Source organism: Anser anser, assembly GCF_964211835.1.
Source record: "Anser anser genome assembly, chromosome: 1".
In the NCBI taxonomy this organism is placed as follows: domain Eukaryota; kingdom Metazoa; phylum Chordata; class Aves; order Anseriformes; family Anatidae; genus Anser; species Anser anser.
In genome coordinates, this window is record NC_139720.1 from 189,930,075 (window position 1) to 189,949,648 (window position 19,574).

General features: G+C 48.7%; 1 protein-coding gene across 6 annotated transcripts in view; it reads right to left on the reverse strand.

Moving 5' to 3' along the window:
- Positions 1-1,221: 1,221 nt before the first annotated feature.
- Positions 1,222-19,574, reverse strand: part of MTUS2 (microtubule associated scaffold protein 2) — a 298,437-nt gene continuing 280,084 nt past the window's right edge. For all 6 annotated transcript variants that reach the window (XR_014588415.1, XM_083849406.1, XM_083849408.1 and 3 more), the window contains 6 exons: positions 16,500-16,605; positions 14,812-14,885; positions 13,502-13,600; positions 12,324-12,443; positions 9,795-9,892; positions 1,222-7,397 (listed from right to left, as the gene is read on the reverse strand). Coding sequence is in view for 5 of the 6 variants with exons in the window: in XM_083849406.1 (XP_083705532.1) it covers positions 7,181-7,397; positions 9,795-9,892; positions 12,324-12,443; positions 13,502-13,600; positions 14,812-14,885; positions 16,500-16,605 (714 nt within the window). In the remaining variant the exon portion in view is untranslated. The remainder of the gene's footprint in view (positions 7,398-9,794; positions 9,893-12,323; positions 12,444-13,501; positions 13,601-14,811; positions 14,886-16,499; positions 16,606-19,574) is intronic.

Sequence of the window (19,574 nt, forward strand, 5' to 3'; positions counted from 1 at the left end):
GGGTGCATCTGCGCCGTGCTCAGCGCCGTGCCAGGGCCGGGCTTGCTGTGGGCTTGCTCTCCAGAGTCTGGCCACTGTGAAAGGTGGGAAATCTCCGTCTTTGGAAGCGTTTGGAGTTGGGTTGGATGGGGCTTTGAGCAACCTGGTCTAGTGAAAGATGTCTCTGCCTGCTCCAACGCATGCTGCGACTCTGTGACATTCAGAGGTGAGGCCAGGGTCTGCGTGGAGTTGGCAATCCAGAGGTCGCCTCGGCCTTGCTGTAGGACAATTTTTTTCTTAATTCCCTCAAATATCTTTCCCCAGCCAAATTCCTTGCCCTAAGAAAGGCTTGCTAAAGCATTAGAAAGGTGGGTCATGCCCATGTAACGCCACTGATTTAAACTCACGTTTTAGCTTGTACTGAAAAGCAAATCCTGAACAGATACTGCAGAAAACCCCTTCCCTAACTTGGCTGGATGCTTCCTTAGGCGCCCTCTGCAGCTTGATGTGCTTGTCGGCACAGCTCTCGGGGATGAAGGGAAGGGCTCCTGTCCCTGTCGTACTGACGGAGAGCTGAGGAACAGGCTCCTAAATTTGACTTGAGCAGGGGATTGCCGGGGTGGAGTTGGACAGAGTGACTGGAAGCTGTGCTTTGCTTTCTGGGTGCATTTTCAGGGCGCTTTCGTACCGGCAGATGGCCTTGACCATCTGCCAAGCCTTTTTTCCTTCTGCACATATGAAGTCTTTGCTCAAGCAGGGAGAGAAGAATATCAAAATTAAAACCCATGAGGTTGAGATCTGTTTTATTTTAAACACGGGCGAACTCGATGCACTCCACAGCCTCCTGAAAAGAACTGAAGATGTGGTAGGAGGGCAAAAAAAAAAAAGGAAAACTCAGAGGGGATTTACGTTTCCCATTGTACCAAAAATTTAAGGACATTTTTTTCTACCTTGGGTACCGGTTGTGAGCAATTAAGACATTCAGCATCGACGATATGAATTCTGACTGGAAGGGTGTTTCCAAAGAGAATTATTTAAAAATATGCAGATTTCTTGCTGTATGTATTTTTTTTTTTAATATAAATGTTAACTTATTTTTTGTTGTCTGCTTAGGGATCTGTTCTGGTATTTATATTCCGTAACTTGACTTCAGCTTTTGTGGCATGTAATTGCAGCACTTAGAAGAAAGGGAAAGTCTGGGCTGGGGCCATTTTTCTTTGGCTTCTTTTTTCTCCGAGGAGGTTCCATAGGAAAACCCTTCTGTTCCACCAGAGCTTGCATTCAGATGTGCCATTACCCGTCCCAGCCCCAGAGCCACCTGCTGCAAATCTGCTGTGGGAGTTGAGGGCTTTTCTCTCCGTCTCAGGCTCCTGCAGCCCACCCTGGGCCACCTCTCTGGAGGTTTTGTTGCCACTTTTCGGGGCCGTGCTGTCCCTGGCACGATGTGCCCGCAGGGACACGAGTGGCAGGAGGGGACAGCGGTTTTGGCACGGGCTCCTCGTGGCTCCGTCCCCCCTCGCTTCTCTTTCGTAACCCGAAAGGTGTAAAAAAAAAAAAAATGGGCTCCCTCTTTCTAGGATGATGCCCAGGACTTTGCGAATAGGTGAGTTTTTATTTTTTATTTAATTTTATTTTGTTGGTTTATTTTTGTCTCTGCCTCCCTGCTGATGTCTGCATGTAACATAGATGAAGCCAGGTATGTTTGAGGACATGCAGCTGCTGCTATAACCTCGCTGTTGTGAACAATATGCCTTCACTCGTTTGAGCTTTTCTTTGTAAATAGTTCAGTAATTGTTTTGTTTTGTTGTTGTAAGAGTGTTTTGTACAGACGCAGAGCATTTCACTGTATGAGGAGGTGGGAGGAGCAGAGGAGTGATGCCTTGCTCGGTGCAAGAACAGATCCTTTTGTGTCTGTGATAAACACAGCCTGCCTGGTCCTCTGGAGCAGGATCTGGCCCGCAGGTCTGACCTTATTTTAGCCTGTTTGGTCGGTCGCAGTTTGCTCACTGCGGAGAAGCCCTCCGACACGGAGCCAGCCAGCCTTTCCCCAAGGAAAACTGTCAGAACAGCGCTCCCCCGAGCTAATTGCTTGGCGTAAAACAAAACAAAACAAAACAAAAACTACTAGATTTTGCTTATTTGCTTACAAATTTAATTCTCTGGTTGCTGAAAGTCATTACTGGCTGGGTTTTGGCTTTGTTTTGTGTTCTTCTCACCCCTCGGGGTGGATTTTGCCACCGGTTTGGGCAGCAGCCGTCAGCGCCCGGTGCGTGCCGTGCCCCTCGGCGGCTGCAGCTCTGTGCCGCGGGGTGCAGCAGGACGGGGAGGGGAGCCCCTGCGGCCCTGCTCCTTGTTTTTGGGCAGGGTTTGGGAAGAACTCCTGTTCGCAGGGTGCCAGTCGCCGGCTGCGTCGTGCCTGCGGGGAGCTAGTGTCTCTCCCGCTGGCTCGGGGAGCAGCAAGCAATATTGTTAGGGTATTATGCTTGTGTTTTGTAAGATCAGCTTCTTTAGCGGTGGCTTTTTACGTATTAACCGATTCCAGTGGGATTTCTCGAATTCCTGCTAGCACAAGCATTTCCACCCCCAGAAAACCACTTACAAATGAGCTTTTGTTATCGTCCATCCCGGTGAATAAGCGAGCACACGCCGGCCTGGCGGGCAGCGGAGAGGGTTCGGAGGGGTGGAGGACGCGCCGTGCCGGTTCCCGTAGCAGAAGGCTCCCCGCAGTCCCCCCCTGCGTCTCAGCACCATCCCCTTTTAAAGGACGCCTGTTCCCTCTCGTGGAAAAAGCATCTCTGCTTCTAAATCCTCGGATAACCTCCCGATGCCCGCTGGGCTTGAGTTTTTGGGGAGGAAGAGGGCAGGTCGCCCTTCGAGCGGTGTCAGCATGGTGCGGGGCTGCGGGGCGGGCGAAGGGAGGGCACCCCATGAGGGCACAGTGCTGAGGGTCCCCAGCCGCTCGCACCGGCAGCCTCACGGGCTTTTCTCAGGGTATTTGCTCCTGCTCCAAGACGCGGGGCGAGCCTGCTCGGTGCCACGCTTTGTGGCCCTGCCTTCGAGCCACCCGTGCCGGGAGAAGGGCAGGGAGCACGGCGCTGCCCACCCCGGAGCCGGCATGCTACCAAATGAGTGGTGAGCGAGGGCCGTTCCTTCAGCGAAGCGATTTTTACTGACTGAAGCCATGGAAGAGTCTGTATATTTTTATTTTTTAATTATTAAGCGAAGTGTATATACCTTTCTGTTGTCTGATGGTCTATTTTCCTAATGATTTTCCCAGAATATTTCTTACAGGCGTGGTAAATAGTTTTAATGCTTGTTCCGCAAACAGATCTACTTTTTAATCTTTGTTTTGGGGTTTTTATTTGGTTTCGTTTGGGTTTGTTTTTTAGCTGTGTTCACGTAGCAATTAAAGCCTTAAGTTCTACAATGTGAAACTTGCCCCCAGAGCACAGCGCGAGCGTGCAGCGTACTTTTAATCCTGCCAACACTGTAAATACTTCTCCCCCAAACGAAGCTTTTGGAATTTGGAAATTCACTTGTAATTATGTGGTACAGCATTAAAACATTTTTTTTTTCTCGGTAACCAAATAAATCGTGCCTGTCGTTTATCCTGATTTTTAAGCCTTCCTCTGCCTCGCAGCTTGTTTCAGCGTCTGCTGAGATACGTCCAGCACAGGTGAGCTTATCCCCAAACTCCAGCGGGTCTCAAACTCCCAAACTCTGCTGAACGTGGGCAAACGCCCTTCATCCGCGAGCACCGACCTTGGAGAGGTCTTTACCATGCCGTGATGGGATTTTGCTTTGCCTTTCGTTCACCCCAGTTTCTGTGCACACAGACATCCAGAAGACACCTCAGGCCACACCAGGTTTTTATGCGCCTGCCCCTTACGTGTGCTGGCGCTCGTGTTTATTATCAGGAATATATTACACTTATCTGTACATCGTAACTGAAATAATACAAACTCTTCCTGTACTCATTAGCCACAGAGTAAACCGGACCACGGGACTCCTACTGCGTGGGAACTGTACAGAGGCTCCTCGGCGTGTCCATGGGACACAAACACAATCAGTGCAGAGACGTAAAATACCTGATTTTGCACCCGTTAGCGTTCACCTTCCTCCCCCGGCCCCGCCACCACCACCAGCCTTTGCCGCCGTGCATCTGCCGAGCTAACCCCAAGCACCCTCGCAGCGGGAGATGCCAGGCCTGAATTCCCAGCTCCACCTTTGTGAGAGTTTTTGGAGACTCCCAAAAGGGAACAAGGGAGGACGGGGTCCTCGCTCTGCCTCCCCGCTGCTCGTATTGCGCAGGGACGTGTGCGAGCCCGCCGCCGTCCTCGCCAGGCACTTGGCAGGCGCCCTCTCCCCGAGGAAGACGTGTGTTAGCGAGGCGGGAGGGCAGCGTTGGGGCCAGCCTGGTGGTGGGTGCCCATGGCACGTGCTGCCTCCTCCTCCTGTCATAAAACTGCCTCCTGCCCGAGGCCGCCCTGCCCTGTGAAGTGGGGCAAGCAGCCACAGCGGCTCTGGCATTTGGGAAGTCGCCAGACCCCAAAAACGAAGGCTTGGAGCTGGGCTTGCACCCGCGTGGCACAAGTGGGGTGACTTGGGGTCCCCGTCCCTTGGGAACGCTCCTCTCCCCAGAGATAAAGAGGAACAGGACAGAGGAAGAGCAGGAAAAAAGGAATTATGTTTTTTTTGGGAAAGAACTCTCTGTTCCTGCGCTTGCAGCAGCAGGAGACACCCGCTGCATCCCCCCAGGGAAGGTTTGCTGGATCCCTCCCGGCCAGGCAGAGCTTCTCACAGCTTTGCTAGCGATCGGGCAGGCTCCAGAGGCCACACCAAGGAAGAACCCAGTGACAGGCAGGATTGGGAGGCAAAAATTCAATGGGAAAGGGGTTGGCAACGACACCAAACGATGGTGGAGCTGGGATCGGTCCCCATTCTCCCACCATTGAAGCCCCACTCCCAATTCACTGCTGGAAGCATCTCTTGCATATGAAGTTAAGCCAACAAAGAGAGAAGGAAAGCACCAGATATAGAGGAAAACAATGCGGAAATAAAAAGATGGGCTTGGCCAACCCATCTCGAGCTGATAATACACTCTGCCGTGTTTAGCTTGGAGAAGTTCAGCATCGTGGTACCAACTCCGGTTGTGTCAGGATTGCATCAGCAGAGTGAGACACGGCGAGGCAGTAGGTATTGCAGGTGCCTGTGCACTTAGCAAGGATGAAAGTGATTTAACTTCGTGCTGGCAAGGAGGGGCTTTGTGTCTGTCTGTGTGTTACGCAGCTATTCTATTTTCAGGTCGTACTTGCTGGGCACGCTAAAATCTAGTAATGCATTTCAACAGCCAGTCGGTGTGGAAAGGTCTATTCTAACAAGATGCTCAATGTACTCGGTATCACAGTATCATGCAAAAGCCTCTACAAAAATAAATTTCTCTAAAAAAGGAGAAAAAAAAAAGGATCACCGTTACTCGTCAGCGCCGCGGCGGGGGCCAGGGGCGTGTTGATGGTGATTGAAGCTGTGTCTGAGCCGCAGCCCGTGAATCCTGAGGGCGTCCCAGGAAAGCTGGAGCGCAGCTCCCGGCCGGGCACTGCAGCACGGCCGTGCCACCCCACCCGTGCCCGTGTCCCACGCTGCCCACGGTCACCCACGCGCCTGCACGCACCGCCTGGCCCATCCCTGCACCCCGGTGCTCAGGGCAGGACCGCGTGCAGGCTCTTCGCCCCTAGCGGAACGTAAAACCATCCCACAGATCTCCCTTTTATTATTATTATTTTTTTTTTTTCATTTACGCTATGGGACATTTCCCCCCTGCTTGTTGTCGGTGCCCAAAAGGGCCCCGCAGCCCTTCCTGCCCCCGTGGGCAAGCAGGGGCAATGCTCAGCCAGGGCGAGCTTTTTTTTTGCTTCCAGGCAGAGAAGCTAAAGGTAGTTTAGCCAGACTTTTCCATGAATCTCAAAAGTGCTCTGTAACTTTGGGTAAAATTTAGAGGTGTGAAATAATAGGTATATATGGAAGGAAAAGGCTTCTGACCTCATTTGCGACCATGCAGTCCTCTGTGTTTCGCCTGGTGCTTCAGGGGCCCCAAGCAGGCCCTGACAGCTCATCCTAACGCTCTTGGCCAGCAAAGGTCAAGGACCGAAGGAGTAATTTTCTCCTTCTTGCTTATGGGACTTGAAATAAATCAAAATGGGCAGTAACCTCCAAGCAGAGATTCTGACTATTTCCTAAACAGCTCAAGATAAAAGACACTGAGGATTTCAAGACTCTAAAATTGACACACGTTAACCAGTAACCTCTCCCAAATCGACTAAAACCCTCAGGTTTCTCATCTCTAGCCTATCTCCACCTACAATACTGATGCAGAGTTAAAAAGCAGTGAATGGTATGCGTATCTCATCGGGTGTTCAATGCGAAGGTGACGGTGTTCAAGGCAGTACTGTCTGGGAATTGAAAAGTCGCTGGTGTTCACGTTACATAGAGTACCACTTGGTGGTCATTTGGAAGGCGCTTCTACTTCGGTGTAACTTTCTTCTAGTTCGGGTATAAATATTCCTGGGAGGCTAAACAGAAATGCGTTTCGTTTAGATACAAGTCTTAGGCACGAGTTAGAAAACTGCTGACTGTAATGAAAATATATCAGCACTTCGTAGTATCCAAGAATATAAAAAAATGCAATTCGGAACATCTTCAACTACATATATATGTGTGTGCGTCTATATATAGGTATAAAGGTACAGTACATACATGTATATAAACACAGACACACATACGGAAATATTCACAACCGGAACTCTATTTGTGACTACCCTGAAATACTGCAGCAGAAGTTCAGTCCGACGAACCATTAATTTAGTATTTTCCAACTTCTGGCTCTAACCACAGTTAAAATGTGAACACATCGAGCTAAACATTCGCTACCCTAACTCGCCGCTACCCTAACTTTTTGCTATCCTTTTTTTTTTTTTTTAATTTTTGCTGTCCTCTTTGCTATCCTAATCAACGTGCCAGAACCAGGAGCTCCTACGTGGGGACCCTAAGGGTGCCCTGCCTAGTGTAAAGCTATGCAGCTACGGAGCATGCTTGCAGCCACGAACCCTGGGCGCCCACGGATGGCGATGCTTCCTCGGAGGGTGAAATTCAGCAGGGTGGAAATGCGTACGAGGCAGGGGATCATCAGCACACGGCTGCCGGATCATCGCCGCACGGTTCTGGCTTTAGCTGGAGAGGAGTTCCCCGATGAGCAGCGGTAGAAAGACGTGGAGGATGCGGGCGGGGATTTCACGGGGCTCACGGCTTCTCCCCCCTGCAGCTTCCAGAGGAGCTCCTCGTTCGTCCTGCTCAGCCTCTTCTTCTCCTCCACTTCTTTCTCGACATATTCCTGAAGGTTCGCGTTCTCCTCCGATAATTGCCTGGGGAGGGGGGAGAGAGACAACGCGTGAGGCTCGGCAGAGGGAAGATGGCGGTGGTAAAGGATGCTGCCCACCTCCCTCCCTCTGTGCCATCCCACCTTGCCCCCAGGGCTGCAGCTGAGCTGCCCGAGCTGGGCACAGCTGGCCCAGGGTCCTTTCACCGCCACTGACCGCACAGTCCGGGCACTTAAGATTTGGCCATTTTCCCATACAGACAGCACAGCAAAAATTGCTAAAGAAAAATGTGTATTTGTTTCTGTCTTTGGATATCCAAAAGGAGCTAGGATGCAAGGCTGAGGCGAGTGCTCAGCCTCCCCCCGTGCAGGGAGGATGCAGGTTTGGGGTAGGGGGGAGCTGAAGAGCCCCCCCATCGTGCTGCATGGTGGGCAGCCGGGGCTGCAGAGCGTGCCAGCTCCGTGCCTGTCCCATTTTTGCACCTGGCCTTGGGCACCAGCACCTGGAGAGGCCTTCAGAGCTGATGCCAGACACCTAGCTTGGGGATACAGCGACTTCAGGTGTCCTCTTCTCATCAAAATCTGCTCATGGCTGAGAGTGACTGTGCAATGAAGGGGCTTGGCGTGTTATCTGCCCCCATTCAGCACGTGGAGGATGCAGCTGCCCAGCACGGTGCTGTAGCCCTTGCTTGCAGTATCTGCTCACTGGCACAAGAGCTTCGAGTTTTTAGAAATAAGCAGGGAGGCACCTAATACACACCAGGTTTTTCCAGGGTTTGTAGAAGCTGGGTGTGGATTTTGGATGCAGACACTAAATTCTGCCCAGCTCCTTTCCTGGGTACAGCCCGAAGCCTGCAGCAGCTGCCATGGACTGCTGACTCACTGTTCTTGTGTCATCAGAAGGCTCTAGAGGGTTGGGGTGGTATTTATGATTTTGTTAAAAAAAACATTTTTTAAAGGTTTCCTGCTTGTTTAGCCTAGTTTCCTACAGAAAAGGAGCTTAGGTGACCATGCATGTGTCTGTTCCTCTCCCACTCCCCTGGAAATCTGGAACCACAAAGCAGCAGCTCACAGAGTCAGAGGACTGAAAGATAGGAGTTGCTGGAAGATTTTGGACAGCTATTTGCCCAGCAGAGGAGGAAGGTCCTATTCACAGCCCCATTAGGGAAACAGCTGTGGCATGAGCTCACAGTCCAAGCGGCGCGAGGAAGCCCACAGGGGAGCTCCCCCCGTAGAAATAAATCTTTTTAATTTTAAGCCTCGTGTGCTGGGAATTTGTGCTGTGTCATCTGAGGCGATGTGAGTTGGACACAGACAAAGGCAGCTGGTGCAGCCAGCGGTGCCAGTGCCGGGATCCTTCACACAGCATCCTCCAGTGGCCACGTGGCCACTCGGCCCCTCTGCACTGATCAGGCAGACGGAGGAAGAGATGCAATGTAAAGGCAAATGTGTTCTCAGCACAGAAGTTTATACCTTGAAATATATCTTCTATTTTAAGACCTAACCCGACTGGGAAATCCTTTATTCCCATCACCATAGATGTTATGATCACTCGTGTTCCTCTCCTGACAATTTAAATAGCTGTGACAAATCACGGTGGAAACCACAGCAATAAAAACACAGAGGTGTGCAGGGGCACACTGATGTGAAAAGATGTGGGGGAAGGTGCTTGGTTTGTGCCCTTGGCTCACATTGAGGCCTCTCGTGAAGGCCAGAGGTCAGCAAGCACCTACCTAGGCTGTGCCAATGGAGACCAGACACTGTCCTGGTTGTCTTTACTTCCAGGGTGCTGCAAACTACCATTCTTCAAGTGTCCCTAGTCCAAAGGACCAGGAAAAAAAATAAAAAAAAAATATTGACTTTCCAGGCTGACCTCAAATTTCAGAGAAGGGAGGGTGCCCTTCACCCAGACAAGCACCAAACCGAGTGGCACCTTGGCCATTGTCATAGGCACGGAGAGAGACCGGCCCTTGCAGAGCACAGCTCATCCAGCCCAAAACAGACGGCTCAAACTGGTCTGGTGAACCAGACCTTAAAAATTTATTTTCCCCAGTCACGGAAAGGTGACCACCTCAGTGATGCGTGCGTTATAGATATAGGCTCGGGCTGGAGGGACCTCAAAGGTCATCTCGTTCCATCCTCGCTGCCTCCTGACCAACGAGTTTCGTGGCACTGGCACCAGGATAAGAAGCAACTGGCAACTGTGCTCTCAGCACCATTCCAGAATCGTGAGAATGATTTTGTATAGACATGTGGCCTTATGTTAAAGTAAGCAAGCCCGGATATAAAAAGGATCTGTTAATAAAACAGGGAGATCAGGACAAAAATACACTTTCAGGAGAAATATACTTAGTTTTTCTCCTTCTGAAATAAGTGTCAGCCTAGGGCAGCTAAATCTGCAGTCTCCTTCCAAGCTGACATGGACAGCAAGTATCTCACAAACCTTGTTATGACAGTATTTTGCTCAATCCTGGCTCTGAGTTCTTCATTCTGCTGTTGCAGCACAGTGATTTTTTCTTCCAGGATTAAATTTTTTTCAGCCTGCAACAAAAGAAGGGTGTTTTTTTTTAAAGGCTGAAGAAATCCCAAAGCCTACTGCAAGAAGATCTGTTCTTTATCTTTATTTGTCCCCTGGAGCAACTTCTAAAATCTGAGGATAGTTGGAGGTGGTCATCTTGACTGCAGATGAGGTCTGACTTGAAGAACATCATCCTGGTGAAGCGTGCAGGGCAGCAGCAGAGCTCCGAGGGGAGGCAGAGCTGAATGAGCCCTTATTTGTAACCGAGGAGGAGGAGGGTTCTAGCCTTGGCCAGCACGAATAAAACATCTCCCCCCGTGATGTCCCCATAACTTGCATCCCCTGGGAGCCAGCACTACCAGAATTACAGCTCCCTGGGTCTGGGGAGGAAGGAGTTACCCACCAGGACAGCCTTGGACTGCTGCTGCCTTTGCATGAGGTGGGCTGCCCTTTGGAGACACTTCTTTCCACTGCTGACAGCATCAGCTTAAATGATTGCCTTAAACTAGACATTTACCTTACAGCAGCAATTAGGTGAAATGAATCCTCTCCCAAGAGTAGGTAGCTTGTACCTGGGACAGCCCAAGGACAGAGTTTGAGGATGTCACCAGCAGTGTATTAAAACATCATGAAGATGTTCGTAAGCATACACCATGGCCTCAGATACCCTGTCTTTCACAAGTTTTGAATTTGACATACTTTACTTTATCACTGTAGTTCTCTCTCTATTTTATTTATTTATTTTTTATTTTTTCGCCCCCCAGCAGTTTGAATGTTGCTGAGTCCAACACTTTTGGAAGAAAACAAGATATCGCAGGGCGACCTTACCTCTATGTGAGCTCGGTTATTGAATTTCCCTGCCTTTTAGAAAGAACCAAAATGCTGTGCACTGGGGTTAGCAATAACTCACACTTTAAGGTGGAGGCATCAGTTTTAGGCAGTGATTTCCAGCCTGTGCAGGTAACAGTAAAGGATGATGCTGATTCTCAGGCCCATCCAGCCTGGCCTTGAACACCTCCAGGGATGGGGCATCCACAGCTTCTCTGGGCAGCCTGTGCCAGGGCCTCACCACCCTCAAAATAAAGAATTTCTTCCTTATATCTAACCTAAATGTAACCTCTTTTAGTTTAAAGCCATTAATGGTTAAGTCAGTTCTGGCAGGCCATCAATCTCACCAACCCTGCTTCTTTCAGGGCACAGCGTTTTCAGGACCCTCTCACCCAACTGAGCCTGTGTTAGAAATGTCTTCCTGCTCCCTCGTGAGGCTCCCCATCTCCCAGAGCCTTTGGAGAAGCTCTCTAGGTTTCTGGCACTTATAAAGGCAGATCTTCAAACAGAAAGCAGCTGTACCCTTGGACCACAGTAGACCAAGTGTTTCACTGTGATAAAGGGCAGGAGCAGGACTGTGCGCTTGTATGTGGTTAATTAGCAAAAGCAACTAAATGACCAGAAACTATAAAGGCCATTGATTATATATATATACATATATATTTTATTTTTTTTGGTATAATTCTACAGTGTGTTTTCAGATGCTGGCTTGGCTCCAGGAGAAAGGAGCACAGTTAACAAATCTCAGCTGTAAGGAGACCTTTTTCTCTACATCCACTTACTCAAGCATCTGTTCAGCAAAATAATCATCTGAGTTCTCAGATTCCCCCGTAAATGGAAACAAATCTTGCTGAACGCTGTGCTGAACCAGCTGTCCTGGCTCCCCAGCTGAGGTAATGCCTCATCCTGTCACCACGCTCTGCACTCACTGTCACTGCAGGTTATCCCTCACAAAATGAGTCCCCTTTCCAATAAAAAGTGTAATATACGGTGAACTGGGGAGTTCTTCCTCAGGGACCCCCACAAGCAAAAGATGAGAAAACAGTGCAGTCTGCAGGACAACATTACCTCAGGGTTGGAGAGAGCTTTCCTAGAGTGAGTTTTGCTAGGGACTGCTGAATATTGCTAACTCATACCCGTGGCTGGGAGCTCCCTAAATTTCTGCATGACCAGCAGCAAGACACACGTGGCTGGACCTTCCTCCACGTGCCCTAAATGTCCACCTGGCTCCTGCAGGAGGGTGCAGGCTGGTGCACAGAATTAAGCCCTGGAGTACCACAGCGCTCCCCCTCCACCATTTGCCACTCACCTTCCTGTCTAACGCACGGGCTGACCACATGGAAATGCAGCACAGACCAACAGATGTGTGGGAGAAGTCAAGGGTATCATGGGTGGGTAAAGGGATGAGAAGAGATCCCAATTTCTGAGGGGGAACCTGAGACATTACAGTAGAAGAAGCTATATGTTTGGCAGTGGAAAAACAGATAGACATTTACGGACCCCTCTGCCTGTATCTTCCGCGACCCCAAGTGTTTTTCTTACCCCTTTTAAATTCATCTCCTGTAACCAAACTTTTTCCTTTTCTACCTCTGGGATGTCTCCTCTGGAGGAAAAATGACAACTCACTTGTTTTTCTAGCTCCATAATCTTCTTCTCCTGTTCGTGAATCTGGTGGTTCTTCATTTCCAGAACATGTTTTAAGCTCTTCAGATCTTTTTCTAAGTGCAGATACGGAGCTCGTGCAATCTAGGAAATAACCAGTAATTTGTATACGTTGGCCATAAATGTGTCTACAGTCATAAGGTAAGGTTTTCCCAGTCTACCCAATGGTTTAGGAGTGTCAGTGCTGTGAAAGGCAGAGGCACTTGGGTCTCCCCAGCCCATCTGAACCCTCATACTGTCTCCTAGCACATCCTTTTATCCTAGACAGCCAATGGTACCTTCCTTTTGACCAGCCTCATGGCTAGAAGGATGGGATACCAGGTTGTCTGGCAAACTTCATTCCTACTCACAGCCTGGGAACTGGTGAGGTGTTTTACGACTGGGCAGAGATGTTTCCTTGCAAAAAGTGCAACCATGAAATTGCAGAAAGAGCCAGATTTTGGGCGAGGGGGCTGGAGGTAAAAATGTTGGTGTTCTGCCTTGCCTGCACTGCTTCACGGTGCTTGGAAGCAAAGATCAAGCCTGTGGTGGGAGAAAGAGCAGTGATTCCTGTCAATAAGGTATTTCTCTTCTCTGCTCAGGAACTTTGGATGTAGGGAATACTGGGATTCAGCTCACGGGCAGACGATGTGCTAGGAATGATACTGATGAAATACTGCTGCTGACTTAAGCTTTTCTGTATTTTTTCTGACTGTAACTCACTCCAGTGAACTGTCTGGGAGTTACAGGCATGCACGTCACTGTGACACAGCAGAATTTGTCCTTTCATGTAAATTAAATACTGCAGCAGGGATGGAAGGGCCTGATGCTGCCTGTTTCCCATGGCCAAGCTGGTTTCAGACAGACACCTGCACTCCTTTCCTTAGGAGTTCTCCCCTCCTGAGCTACATCTTTTGGGTGAAAGAATGCAGGGTAGAAATAAACTCAAAAGATGGTTGAAAATGGCCCAATGTTGAGGGAGAGCTCTGTGTATTCAGACCTAGGCTAAGATTGTTGACTGTTCCCCAGAGCTCAAGATTTGGGGTCCTGGCTGGGGCCTGTGCCCTAGTCCCTGGGGCTGGGATCCCATTGTTAACCATGTGATGTGTGCCATACAAAGGAGCACATATCTTGATGACTGTATAATTATAGTGGCCATCTACCTTCAGCTGTTCCTCAGTGCTTTTCTTCAAAGCCTCTTCAAACCGGTCAGCTTTGGCCTTCAGAGATTGGTTCTGGAAGGTGAGGGTGTCGATCTGGTCCTGCAGGGGAGGAGAAATGACCACACCACCATGTTATCACCCCTCAAACACTCATACAAGTCCTTCTGCACTGTGAAACCATCGGAGGGCCTGAACAAGGCTCAGAAACCACTGCCAGGTGGATATTTTTTACATAAGGCCGCATGAACATGCAGTGGGGTTTTCCATAACCCAGTGCCTCAGGGAATCCCGAAATCCTTGCAGTGCCTGCGGCTAGCTGATGCTGGCTGGCACAACTTCATGAAAAGTCTCTGATGCTAAATCACCCCATCACTTCGGGACAGATAAGAACAGCCATGCCCTTTCTTGAGACAGCTGGCATTTATGCTGCAGGCATGAAAGAGATCTTTTGTGCAGCCCCTAGAGTCTGAACGAGGCAGTAGAGATACCCTCTCCTGCTTCCTTCACATTCAAAGGCAAAACTCCAGACTACTCGGGGGCTTTTAGCACGATAATAAGCGACGATGAGTTAGTGGTGTGGGCTTTGAGTGACAGCCATTTCGTCCCAAAGCTACCCGCAGGAACAACGTGCTATTTTAAGCAACCGCATTTCTGTTACCATGAAAGACATTCCTGCTACTTCTGTACAGACCACACCTGTAAATGTCACAGTTGCTGTGGGGCCAGTACTCGTACATATTTTATGTCTGTAATTTCTAAGCTGTAGCATTACATCAGTGCTTGTTGCAGAACTGCTGACACGCCTCAAACTGTGGAAGCTGCATGGAGGCAGTGACAATTGCTGCATGCAACACTGCACACTAGTGAGGGTTAAAAAAAAATGTAATTAATCTCTCCTTACAAAGTCAAGCAGAGCTCACATTATTTGCTCTGGCATCTTTACTCGTTCACAATTTTTTTCCAAACTTAGCATGAATGATGGGGACATGGCTCTGCCCTCCCCAGGACTGCTTCATCTAGGGAGCAAGATCTGCAGGGAGTTATCAGAAAGGCTAGAAAAGCCGCAGTGATCTTAAGCCTGGTGTTAGTGGGTGTGAGAGATGCAATATGCGGGGTGCACCCTGGCCATGGCCAGCTCTTCCCTGTCATGCAGGGAAAGATCTCGACTTTGCTCCTCCTGGCTTCAGTGCTGCAAGAGTCAGCAAGGTGAAAAGGATGTTTCTCAGCTTTATCCAGCTGCGTTTCCCTCCCTTTAGGTTTGCCTAGCTCTGCAACATCAGTTCGGGGTGGGAAATAATGAAACTGCTAACCTGGAGTGACAGCCGCAGCTTTTCAAAATTCTCTTTTAATTGTGTTTTTTCCAGCTCGTGAGCAGCAACCAGTTCTGCGGAAGATACACAGACATGACATTGCTTAGTGAAGTCCAGCAGTCAGGATCTGAGCACACAGAGACGGCGAGACAAGCACAATTTAGGAAGCAATTTTAGGGCATGGAAGTTAAGGAGGAAACCAGCAGCAATATAGTGCATGGTCTTGGACAAATTGTTCTGAGGACCAAAATTTCCAGGTCTTTCAGTGATGGCAGGTACCTCTATTTCTATGTGGCCAAATTCTGATTTTTCAGGTTCAGTCTGAAAATGAGCAACCTACCACTTCAGAGTGAGTATCCCCAAGTCAAGGGATTTGATATTGGATATATTTACAAGTTTGGAGTGCAATTTCTTTGGGGTTATAGAGAGAGGAGCCAGCAACTCCGATGCAAAAATGCAAATGATGGAGCTGTGACAGAGGACCTGTGAGATTTACTCCATTAGTGAGTAAACTGCCAGACCCTGGAGACAAAAAACGAATCCTCTATTTATATTACACAATTAAAGGCTTCACTACTAGAATAAGTCGCCCTGGGCTTATTTATAACCAGAAGTTTGATAACCAAAGTGGAATAAAGTTTAATGCCTAACCTAATGGCATGAAACTGGCATTCAGTCCAGTAGTAGCACCTACCTTTTAGCATACAGACACCCTATTTTTTGTCTTTTCCCCCACCTCAGTGGGGATCTGGACTGATGCCGGTGCTAAGCCCGCAGCGTTTGCAGTGCCCCTTCCAGGCACAGGAGGGCACTCCGCACCCACAGCAGCTGCCCGGGGCACGCTTTGGTCTCAAACTCCTTCATAACCAGGTTTTATCATCAGAAAATACTGACAAAAATGAATAGATAAGAACATCTGAATATCCTCAAGCAAGGATTTTTTTTTTTTAATTTTCAAAATGGTATATTTTAATTTTATATTTGGTATTACCGACACCATCTCTGCCTGCAGGAGAGGGGAACAGGCTGTTCTCAGCTAATAATGCAATATTGCTCTCTGGATTGTGTATCTAAATGATACAGTGCACAGCTAAGCAATGCTGCTCTGTTTGGGGAAAGTTGTGGGAAAACCTACTAGAACTATACAAAATTAGGGCCTCGTGCTTCTTTGTAAAAAATAAATTAAAAAAAAATGAAGGGAGATTGTACAGATGAGCTGTAAATGTCAAGCTAAGCGATGTGCAAAGACGTGTTTAGACACTGAACTTTGGTGCAGCATCAAATCCCACGGTAAAACCATAGGACAAGGTAAGGATAACAGTGCTGAGGTGCAGACTTGCAGCAGTGTGGCTCTGCTCAGCACGGCCGGGCTTTCACTGGTGAAAACGATGAGCCGTGTTTTCAGAAGCAGTGTAGGCGTTTAAGCACTGATATTGAGGGGTGTTAAATGAGATCTAGCCTCCTGATTAGGCACGCTGGCTCTTGAGAAAAGCCTGTTGGTGAAGTGAGGTGGAACCTGGACTCCGTGCTCAGCAACCCATGCAGAAAGCCTCGTCTTTGTCCCGGAGACCCCTCAGACACTCTCAGATGCCAGCTAGATGCTGCACACACTGCATACAGCTCTCCCTCGCCCCTTGCACTTGTTGGCCACCCAGCATGAAAGCACCAGAGCAACACAGGTTGCCTACCTCGAATCTCGCAGTCGTGCTCGTCCTGCAGCACCGCGATGGCCACGGTGTGGTTGTTTTCCAGCTGCAACACTGCGGCTTCGTGGGCAGCTGTGATATCGGCCACCTGTTGCAATGACAGTGAGCGGAGACACGGGCACATGGTTAGGCATGCTGTGGCACCCCGACAAGCCACTGCCGGGCACCTGCAGTGAGCTGGAAACAGAAAAAGGATCCCAGCACACGAGCCAGTTTTATTCATTGCAAAAGCAGCATGTTGACCCCTCGAGTGGTAGCGTGTAGTCACAACTGCTTCTGTTATTGCTCTTTCAACTTAATGGTGGTGTATGAGGTGCATAAGAAAGCACAAGGCAAAAATACCCTTTAGTGGAAAAAAGAAATGTTGAAAAATCTGATCAATCCGTTAACCTAAATGATATTCATAACCTGACTCCCTCTGATGGCCAGAGAAACTTGCTCGGTTCTGAGTAATCCTGGTTTTGTCTTTGCGGCTCTCTACTGCAATGAATTTTATGGCGAGGTCTTGAATTAACTTCCATGGAAAGTGCCTATGAATTATTTATAGTTGTAAAATATTTATGTCTAGAGAAACATTGAAATTATCGTCAGTGAGTATATAAAACGAATAGCAATCTATCATCCTTTTACTGCAAAATGAGCATCCCACTAAGCCGTCAGGACCTAAATTCCAACTTCCTCCCGAAGCACGGATTTTGAGTCCACGTCCAATAAACAGATGAAAGACGTGACCGCACCTTTTTCAGTCCAGGCTCGAGAGTTTTCAGGTTGGTATGGAAGTAACCAGGATGATGGTGCAGACAGGAAACTTTTTTCTAATCTCCTACTGAGGCCAGAAAGTGGTCCTGCTGCCGCAGATTGCCGCACACCGTACCGCAAGCACCACAGGAGCAGGGGATGCAGTTGTCAGAGGGCTGTGGGCAGCCTGTGCTCCTGTGGCCCGATGGGTTTGGGACTTCTCCATGATGCTGCTTGTTACAGGACTTGGCTAAAGGCAGAGCGAGATCCCTAGTTATGGTGTTCTGATTTGTATCACTAAAGAAAATGCAGTCAGAGGCTGCGATAAAGGTTAAGCCTGTGGTTAAACACCCACAAAGGCAGATGAAGTATGAAGTGGCCCATAGAAGTGTGCTTTTATTTTTCAAGTCCTCTCGTCAAACGGCACAAGCTCATATTTTTGATAGACTAGAGGTGATAACGGACAAATACACATACAACACCAAGAACTTTAAATTCTGTGTGAGGAAGACCCCACACTCACAGGGGTGCTCCAGTACCAGTAAAACCCCCGTGCATCCCACCTGCAGCCTTCTCCTAGCCCCAGTCCAGCTCTGCAGTTCACAGGAAAGAAAATGTTTTATAGACTGGAGAAAAATATTTTAAAAATCACAATTTCTGCCTGGTCCCTGCAAACAACTGGCAGTGGCCTTGCAGTGTGTGCTGACTATGAGGCTCACCCCAAGCTCAGCCCTGCAGCAGCACCATTTGGCAGCTATGTCCAGGTGGCAAAACAAACACGGCCCACCTGGGGTCACCTCCACACTGCTTGTGGTGATCTTTCTAGAGAGGATTCATCCTGCAGACAGAGATCCAGAAGTGAGGCTGGGTGTAAGCTACCCTTGAAGCAGCTCAGATGACCCAGGATCCAAGGCTCAGACTTTGCTCTCAGGTTTTGTTTCAGTCAGCAGCTGTCCAAGAGGAAACCAAATGGGACTTCCAGCTCTGAAAAGAGGGAAATGACTTCAAGAAAGCCTTGAAGTTCACCTCCAGTTCCTTAGGGTTTCAGGTAACCTCCAGAGCAGCTTCTGAGAGCTACCCATGGATGACCTGATTTGCTTTTCCAGGTTTTGTAATCGCAGTGGTCTTATTCCCGATACTGAAGACATTATCTGTGATATCTGGCAATGCAGAGAGTCAAGCTGTTGTACTTTTACAAAGAAACAGCTGTTCGTTGCAAAGCCACTTCACTTTAGACAGCTTTTTTTGTCCACTGTTATGTTAAATAACGGTAGACACTCAGCCAAGCGCATCTTGACTGGAATAAAAGTTATTTCCCTGCATTTAACTGTCAAACACGTGTTAGATTACCCAACAGAAGCACTGTTTCCAATCAGATTGGAGAAGGCATTCTCTTAGAATGAAAAACAGGCACTGAACATGAAATTTAAAATGATACAAACTCATTTTCATAATACCATGGGAGACAACTCGGCGGTGGAGAACTGTTCACGAAACAACGTGGGGCTCATCTTGCTGATGTGTTGCATGGAAGAGCAGGGCAAGGGGAGGTTAGATCACTCAACGGGCTGCTAACGGGATATGAACTCTCACTTGACTTCTCCCCGAGCACAACGTCCTCGTTTAGGATGTCTGCGTGCCTCATGAGCCTTGCCACGTTCTTCACCTCGCCCTTGCTTAAGTCTTTTTTCCTGCACTAATTGCTCCTCAGCTCAGCAGCACCCCATAGGAACGATTATGCTCAACTCTGATGCCTTCGGAAGGTGAAGGGGTCTCCTTTCTCTGCCACCATCCTTGGCAGGTTATTTATCTATAAGGCCAATTAAATAGGTTCCAGTTTTCAGATGGACTCCAGGGATTTTTCTGTCTTCTGTATGTTTTATATTCCCATACCAAATGACTCCCTTTAATCTTTCAGCGTGACACCCTGCCTGCAGTTTTTCATAGCAAACAGTCTGCTTGGCACCTGGAAGCAGATCCCTTGTATCTCATTCCAGCTCTGCCACTAACTTACTCTATAGGCTTGATCAACTCACTGAAACACTGTGTCACAGCATCTCCTGGCTATAAAAAGAAGCTTAGCTGGGATTTTTAAGGGTTGATAAACTTAAATCAAGAGGTGGCTCTAGGGGGAGAAGTTCAATAGTCAGGATGACAAAACAGTTTGAGCTGAGCAGCTCGAGTGAGAAACTCTGGCCATCCAGAAGCACAGATTTATGTTTCCAATTTTGCCCTCAGTTGCAAGGAGGGCAGAGAACAATTGGGATGCATTGGCACACCTGGCCAGTGATCAGCACGAGGGCTGAATAAGGGTCCCTC